Below are 8,765 nucleotides of genomic sequence, written 5' to 3' on the forward strand. Positions count from 1 at the left end.
AGGATGAGGATGAGGCGGAGGCGGGAGGGAGGTAGGAAGGGGGTGGCGGTGGATGGTTGGAAGTAAGCAGGGGTGGGTAACGGGCCGGGGAGGACGGCAGAGGGCGGCAGAGGGCGGCGGAGGGTCGGCCAGGACTGGGAGGCGAAGTGTCGTCGTCCGAATAACGGCCAAGCGGCATCGACCGATCTTCCTACCCCTAGCTCGTACGAAGCGTCAACTTGTTTCCCTTCTGTTCCGCGAATATCGGACCTTCAATTTGCCCGGTGCGGTTCGCTTACGCGATGCACTGCCCTTTTACGCGTAATCCATACACGGTCCGTCAGTTGTCCCATCGATATCGTTTCCGTCCTACGTTCCCATTCCTAGTACCGTTCCCGTCCTCGTCCCTGTCCCCGGTCTTTGTTCGCCCGACTTAAAAAAAAAAAAAAAAAACGCAGAAAAAGGATAAAAATGTTACTCTCTCCCTTTCTCTCTCTCTCTCTCTCTTTTACTCCGGAAGAAACCGTCGCGAAGACGGATCGACACGATCGAGAGAAACGTCGACTTATACATGTTTGCAGATTTAGAGGGATAATCGATGGAAAGTTACGAGGACGACGACGACACCCACTTTTGCATCAAGTGCCATCTGACGATACACGGTCTGGAGAATTACGTGCGACATCGTCAATCCGGATGTCGACCACCGGACGACAAAAACGTAGCCGTGCGGGTATCACCGACGACGCCCGCTTCACCGACCACCGTCACCTATCCGGAAATACTGAACGCGGACGCATTCTTCAGTTCGTTGGAGCTGCAGAGCAGTTCCAAGTCGAATCCTCGAAAAACGACCGCTTTGCTGGAGGAGAGTAAGAAGTTTAAAAAGGAGGAGAAAAAGAAAAAGAGTCAGAAAGCGCAGGTGGACGCGGAAGAATCGACGGTAAAGGAGAAGCTTCACAATATGCTGCCAGGAGTCTCGGAACTCGACGATCCAACCGAGCATCTCTGCATGCCATCCCTCGTTGGCTTTCCCGATATCGTTTCCTCCGCGGCCAGTAAGCCTACGGTTACAAGCAGTCGGAACAAATTAAGCCAATCGATGACCAATGTCGCGACGAACATCGAGAGTAGCGGATTCTCGGTAAAACACGAGCCGGAAAATTCTTTGGAAAGTTTGATGACCTCTCACGTGGAATCCAAACAGACGGATCGAAAGAGGCAAGAGGAGTCGCAGAGGATCGAGCAAGTTCATCAAACGTGGCTCGAGGATACGATCCTGGCCGAATTAGTAGCGAACAACGAGAACAAGGATTTAACCAGATACGATTTCGAATATCAACAGGACGAGGATTCAGAGGACGATATATTGGAAGAAGATTTGGGGGAGGATGACTCTTACTCCGAGTCGGACGACGGGGAGGATAGGGAACGTCCACCGCGCGGTCACACCGGTGGCAAATGGAAGCCAGAATTGGACGATCTTCCTCAAAATATGTCTCAACTTCAGGACGACGATGTGGACCCGGAAGACGAACATCAAGAACATCCGCCGCCGACTTACACCGGGGGCAAGTGGCGACCTTCGGATACCTCGCAGGTACGTCAGTCGTCAGGAATTGTTTCATCGCGCAAAGTCGCGGCTATTTTTCCTTCTCCTCTCCCTCTCTCTCTCTCTCTCTCTCTCTCTCTCTAGCGTTTTCTCGCGTCTGTCTTTTAAACGAAAACTTACTCTTGGTTTGGCGTTTGGTAGAAGGCGGAGGAGTACGAGACCAAGAGCACCGATGGACAGCCACCGCCAGGACACACGCGAGGGAAATGGGTACCGGGCGCGCAAACGGATATCGAATCAGGATATTGGTGCAATCCTTGCGGCAGGAAACTTGCCTCTCGATTGGTCTACAACAGGCATCTTCTCTCTGATTTGCACGCTAGAAGGAGCATCCGAGAAATCGATGGCGTTCTTTGCCTACCGCGTACCGCGAGCTTGCACGTTGCGAGAAAGTCATCGCCTCGTAATCAAGTAACTATAATAACGCGCTAATTCTTATCTCCGATTCGTTCGTCGCGTGATCGATTCGTTTGATCGACAGAGAACCAGACAAGCATCGGAAACGAAGGGGGCGAAGAAGAGTTCGCGAAAGCGGGAAAAGGAAATAGTTTGCTGCGAGATGTGTCATGCACGAGTGAGAAGGGCACAAATGGGCAAGCATTTGCTCTCTCATTATCACTGCCGCGTGGCCGGTGTAAATCCTCGCGGGCCACGAGCGCGTCGCTTTTTACTGGAAAATATGGCGAATGTGGTTCGGCAGTGTCCTTTTCAGTGTTTCTCTTGTCGCTTTTATTGCAACACGGAGGAAACCTTTCTGCGTCATTGGCGATCCGATCTTCACGCGAAAACGCTCGAACAGGTATTTCTCGTTTATCGCGCATTTCGATTTACAGCTGCTATTCCTCGCCGTAGAGTATACGTGTGCTTGTACGCGTATTTAGTCGATTCTCGCTTCTAGATCGGCGGTGGCAGCTACAGATGTACCCCTTGCGACTATTGGTGCGAAGACGGGGAAACTATGCATTCTCACCTGCTCAGCTCGAGCCATCGCGACGTTGTTTCCGTGATGAATGGTTCGGTACCGATCATGGTCGGTCGTCAACGAGCTCTGCCTTGTGGCAGCTGTGATCGTCGATTCCGATATAATCTAGAGCTTCGCTTGCACATCAGGGAAACTGGTCACGAAGAGAGTTTGACCGCGACGGACGAGTATCAGCAGCGAATCAAATGCAATTCGTGCCCGCAAATAGTAAGATCGTTGGTGGCGCTTCAACGTCACCAGTTGTCCTGTCACAGCGTAAAGATCGAGAAGGACGAGACGAACGACTCGCCTCCGCCCGCTCCTTACTTTTGTTCCTTTTGCTCTATGAACTTTGCGACCGCTCGAGAAGCGGTTTTGCATCGCAGAACGTCCAGTCACAAAGAGACGGTAAAGGCACGGAAAAGCAAGGAGAACTCGTCGATAACCACGACTCGAGAGTGTCCCCATTGCGAGGAGAAGCAAGCGAATTTGTCGGAGCACAAGAAACATCTTCTCACCGATCATCCGGAGCTTTGTTACAGGTAGGAAGAAGAAGGAATCTCGATTCGATCGCTAACTAATGGATATCTTCCCTTCTCGCAGATGTCCGAAATGCGGCACGTTGTTTGCCCTTTCGCAAGACGTGACGAGACACACGAGAGAGAACAAGTGTCACGAGGATGACGAGTTAAACGCGACGAAAAGGACGGACGTGAAAGACGAATGGAAATGCGGGAATTGCAGCTTCTCGAGCAACTCCCAGGCCGAGTTTATCTTTCACGAGGCTCTTCACGCGGGGGTCGTGGCGCGAAGCGATAACGAGGACGCGAGTCGCGGCAAATCGTCGTTGGCCAAGTATCGTTGTCCCGTTTGCAAGAAGGCCTTCGCGAAAGTCTCGTTGCGGAATCACATAAGAAGTCACACCGGAGAACGGCCGTTTCCCTGTGCCAAGTGTCTCGTGCCCTTCTCGAGAAGATCGGACCTGAACGCCCATCAGAAGGAGTGCACGGGATCGACGTCGTCCGGCTGGTCAGACGAATCCGGACGGAAACGCAGCTTTGCCTGTTCCGAGTGCAACAACGCTTTCTACACCAAGTAAGTAGGATATTTATCGGTATTTATCCGGAATATTCCGGCAGGTTTCGAAGAAGCTGTCTCTGTCTGGACGAAAATTATCGGCCGATTAATAATCTTAAACGATCGTTCGAAAATGGCGCGTAAAAGTAATTGCTCGGGCACGTTCTTCGTGTACGAAAGCTCTCGATGGTTCGTATGACGTATAGCAAAGGTTGTATCGTGACAACAATGGGTTTAACGTAGAAAACTCGGCGCATTATCCGGCTAACAAAAGGATCGCATTTATCACGGGATTTCCAGTTAGGTACAATTATATTGCACCGATCTACGATCGGTAGGTCGTCGAACGAACCGTGACCGCGTTCGACGGGAACCGCTCGTGATACTCGGGTACCTTGGTACCTTTCACCGGGCTATTTATCTTTCCTCGCGAGTGTTACCTTTGCGAGTGCGTTAACATCGATGCGAGAGTAATATCGTAAATATTCCGGACTACGCCCCAAAAGTGGGCATCGCAAGTATCGCAGGCTGAACGGAAATACGGAAGGCCGTTAGCGACGAGACCGCGTAGATCCGCGTAGATCCTCGTAGATCGGCTCGCGATGGACGTCGCGGTACGCGTTCGCGTCTCGGAAACGCGAGGGACCACCACCGGTGCATCTTTGCACTGGTGCACTGGTGCACTGGTGCACCAGTGGCGAGCCGACTTGTCCCGAGTAACTGGCGCTGCGTGTTCGGGGATGAAAACTGTAAGACAATAAAATCCGGCTTCGCGCGCTGAAACCGCGAAACGTTCGCGGGTCTCGTAATAAAAGTGTCCTCGCTGCATAACTATAAAGTAAAAGACCGTGTCCGTGTGGAACACGGTAGCCGGACGAGGAGGGAGAGAGCGGCGAGTGTCCGAAGAAAGTACGGAGATGGAACGGAAAATTCTGGTGAGCGAGGGAACGTGGGAGCGGGAGGGCGCGAAGGGGGAGGAATGGGAGTAAACCGTGGAGCGAGAAGGAAGTGGTCTCGCTCTCTGCCACCGGTTCGTATTAACATCTCATAGTGGCCTGTAAGCCCACGGGTCATTCTAGCATTTAATGGGCTTGCATTATGGTCCGTGCAAGTATGCGCGGACCACCGTTCACCAGTACTAACCTACGTAACTAGAAACTTGTGCTCGCTAATGCTTCGTTACACTAGCGAAATTACTAGCGCGGATTAACGCCCCGTGGGTCCTATTAAAAATGCGATCGAATCCAATCGCGCTAACGTCGATTTACGTCGTGGAAAAGTCGCGCGACTCGCGATCGCGAACGGGAAGGGAACGGTGGCGAGTGGACGCGACGACGAATCGTCGGACGCGCCGCGGGTCCATCGGATCCTCGAGATACGGCTATCGTACGCGTGCAAGAATAGCGGCGCGTACCATATGAATACGGTCTCGAGGAAAGTTGGCGTTGGTGGGTGCCCGCGAGAGACTAGGCGCCTGGGCCACGGGGACGTTTCTCTCGCGTGTCGACCGTGTGTGTGTGTGTGTGTGTGTGTGTGTGTGTGTGTACGTCGACCCGGGTATTAAACCATTGCCCGAGCGTAGAGCGATCGCTATAAAGCAAATGTTAACACGTATGCTCGCTCGTTTGCCCGGCTCGATTTCCTCGTCCCTTTTTCGCTCCCTCCTCGATCGTTGTTCCTTCCACTCGATCCTCGCGGCGATCTTGCTACTCGTGCTATCCCGTCTCGTGTACACGCGTTACCTTCTTTAACCTAGCCGTGTCTTCGTGCCGAATGGTCAGGTCGGTCGGTCGGTCGGTCGATCGGTCGATCGGTCGGAAGAGTCCGGCGCCCATGGCCCCCGATACGACGAGGGTTTCGCTTAATGTCACGATTCCGGCCATTTCCAGGTATTAGGCTTCGCTATCGTCGTTTCTCTGCCCTTCTCGGGACGATCTTTTCCGCGATCCACGGATAGCAACGTATCGATACAGACGCTCGATCGAGTTTTCGCAGGCGTTGGAAAAAGCCCGGTGGACGGACGCGTTCGTAGGACAGATTAACCGACTCGGCCGGATTTCCTCGTAAATTCCATCCATCTATCGTCAAAGTTTCCCGTAAACGTGTCATTTTACCTCGATCATCGTCCTCGTCCACCGTCCTCGTCGAGACACCGAACCGGCGTACCTGGAACTGCGCATCATCTCTCGACCGCAGGTAGTTAAAACTTCCGGCGGGCCACTTTGATTAGCACTTTCTCCGACTTCATTTTCGTCGAAAATGAAGGCCAAAGCGGAGCGTCGCGAATGCGTCAGTTGTCGACAATGTCGAGTCCAAACTCTGGCCCGTTCCTCCGAGCGAGCGGAGAGACAATTTAGCAAGAAGCGTTCTACGAAGTTCGTAGATTCTCCGGATGCAACAAACTATTATCATCGATTATACTAACCTAGCTGCAGATACGTTTCGCACGTTTCGTACGTTTCGTTCGGTCTCAATTTCCAAAGTTCGTCGTTCGTTTGCCCGGCCGGTCGAGGTGTGTTTCGTTCGCGACCTTTTCAGGGCTCGAAAATTCTAGCTCCAGCTCGAAATGTTGGCCCAATTTTGCGATTTTCTTTGCAAAGTATAGAACGTCCGAGGAGATGGCACGTCTTTTTGCGGCGTTGGAGAATTTCTGGAATACGACGTCACTTTCCAAGAATTTCTGGGACCGAAAACTCGATCTTGATCCGAGCTTGCGATTTTGTATCGCAAAATTTTCCCACTCCCAGCGATCGTGAAAGAAGAAAGGGAAAAGATGGAGGAAAGATGGAATGCAAGAAAGAGTAGATGAAAGATGAAAGGGAGAACGGATGGACGGTCGGAAGGAAGGAAGGAAGGAAGGAAGGAAGGAAGGAAGGAAGGAAGGGAGAAAGGCAGAGAGGGAGGGAGGAAGGAAGGAAGAAGAGAAGAGAGATAATTACGAGAAGACGGGCAGCTCCCGCGCATTCGATCGCCTAACCAATTCTCAGAATAAGCGGGCAATACTCGATGTATGCGCATATTCAAGATAGTATGTTACATACGCGAGCTACTGACCGTACGTTTCGTTCGTTCCACCCTCGGGCCCTGCCCGCCTCTCGTACCGCGCGGCCTCTTCTCCTCGTCGTGCTCTGGTCAGTCCTTCCCAGCGTTCTACCCACCGGCAACCCTCTCGTTTCTGCCTGACGATGTGTACGCGAGTTCCCCAGAGGTATTTACATATATGGACCGCGGCGTGGCGCGCGCGTATCTTTTATCTGGCGTAGCAGTAATGGCGCGTCCACCTCCTTCGTAGCCGGTCAGGTAAACGCCGTAAAGATAGGCATACTGGGTGAGATTGGCGTAACCTCGCCGCCCGTTGACGTTTCGCCGGATGACGTTCCCCGATACTATAGATACACGCGTAGAAACGGAACGGTCGCGAGAGCCCGATGAAGATGAGGGATCTCGCGAAGGGTCGTTCTAAATCGGCCAAACGAAGGATTCGAGGAAATTCGTTAGAGAAAGAATGGAATGAGCGGACTGAAGATAATGACAAAACCGTACGAGGGTACGCGCGGTTTAACTCGAACGCGGGGCATGTTCGAATTGAAGCGGAAGATAAATCTCCGGTGATGGTAAATTTAGAGGCTCCCCGAGAGTCTCAGGAATCGAGAATCGAGAATCGAGAATCGAGAATCGAGAACCCTTCGTCTCGTCTCTCGCTCTACACCATTGTCTTCTCCGCGGTGCGCGCGAGTGTATCGTTTTCTCTCACCTCGCATCGGCGCTGCTAATGAGGCACGGTGTCGTCTTTACGGATCACCCCATAGGCACCCTTAAACATCCGGCCGGCGAATCCCGCGGGGGATTGTCCGCGCGTTCACCGAGAGCGAAACGGCCTGGCTCGGCCAGGCCGCGAGAGAAAAGAAAGAAAGAGGAGGAAAGATTTCTGCATGCCCCCCTGAGGAACAATGCGACGCTGTTGCACCGCATTCGTCGCATTGAAATGTATTAGTGAGGTGTCTCTCCCGTGCGCGCATTGTGTCGCAAGAACTCGCGCGCGCTAGCACGAGCGTGTGCGCGCGTGTACGGACGTAGTACGTACGCGTAGCATGGGTTTTCTTCGTTCCATGTGGCGTGGGCAATGGTGGTCGGTAGCGATGGTACGCGGTGTGGTATGGTTTGGTATGGTGGCACGCGGTAAGCACGGCCCCCGTATGCAGACAGTTTAGCGGTGACCGCCCCGCGAGTCCAGTTGTCGCGTGAAATATTGCGATTCATAAAATAAAACAGGCCTGCGGTCGAGGACGCGTAGATATAGCCGCAGGGCAGCTAACCCAGACCTAACCCGCCCCTCTGTCTCTCCTTTTCTCTCCATCCCTTTGCAGGCTCTTTTCGAAACACCGCGTCCATCCCCTCCCCCCTCCCCGAACCTCCGCTTCCACCCACCATCGCGAGCGTCCATTTTTTTTCTCTTTCTTTCTTTTTTCCCCTTTTTCTCCCTATTTTCTTTCCTGTCCTTTTGCCCGTCTCGTCCTCGCCCCTCGTGCCGTTTGCTCGCTCGGTCGGTCGGCCGTCGTCCGACTCGCGGCATCTCCGCTCGCGTCGCGTCGCGTCTATCCGTCTCTCGCGAGAGAGGCGCGTTAGAAGCGCGGGAACCGTAACCGTAACCGTCGGCAAACCGCAGGTATCGCGGGCGACGGGACGATCCAACGGGGTGAAAAATTTTTCGGCGTCGCGTCGCGCAACGCGAGCAACGATTCCGGCTGCGCCGCTCTCTCTTCTATCCGCGATAAGTTGGCGCGCGCGGTGCTGCACGGTGCGGTACGATGCGGTGCGGTGTGACGCGGTGCGGTAGGATAGAACGCGAATACTCCGTGAAAGCCGTTCCAACGGGCGTTCTCGTAATGCGGTAACGAGGGAAGAAGGCGAATCCGGAAACGAAATAAAACATACGGAGCTCGGTGGAGCAGCGCGGTTGTTTTATTTAATTAAAATTTTTTTCTCCCAGCCGTTCTCGAGACTGGCGCGTAGAGCGAAAGGGTAACGAATGGCCGGGAACACGCGGTATCCGCGTAGAAATTCGGCTCGTAATCTCCGGTAAGGTTATCCTCGATAACGAAGAACTCGCGATCTTCCCCCTCGCCCCCTCCCCCC

The 8,765-nt window shown here is 53.3% G+C and overlaps 1 protein-coding gene across 1 annotated transcript in view; it reads left to right on the forward strand.

Moving 5' to 3' along the window:
• Positions 1 to 8,765, forward strand: part of LOC108555379 (zinc finger protein 845) — a 28,900-nt gene that overhangs the window by 9,314 nt on the left and 10,821 nt on the right. The window contains exons 2-6 of the mRNA XM_017911006.1: positions 561 to 1,579; positions 1,733 to 2,002; positions 2,073 to 2,390; positions 2,490 to 3,094; positions 3,156 to 3,647. Coding sequence (XP_017766495.1) covers positions 578 to 1,579; positions 1,733 to 2,002; positions 2,073 to 2,390; positions 2,490 to 3,094; positions 3,156 to 3,647 — 2,687 coding nt within the window. The 5' untranslated portion in view covers positions 561 to 577. The remainder of the gene's footprint in view (positions 1 to 560; positions 1,580 to 1,732; positions 2,003 to 2,072; positions 2,391 to 2,489; positions 3,095 to 3,155; positions 3,648 to 8,765) is intronic.

Source organism: Eufriesea mexicana, unplaced genomic scaffold, assembly GCF_001483705.2.
Source record: "Eufriesea mexicana isolate 0111107269 unplaced genomic scaffold, ASM148370v2 scaffold124, whole genome shotgun sequence".
Lineage (NCBI taxonomy): Eukaryota > Metazoa > Arthropoda > Insecta > Hymenoptera > Apidae > Eufriesea > Eufriesea mexicana.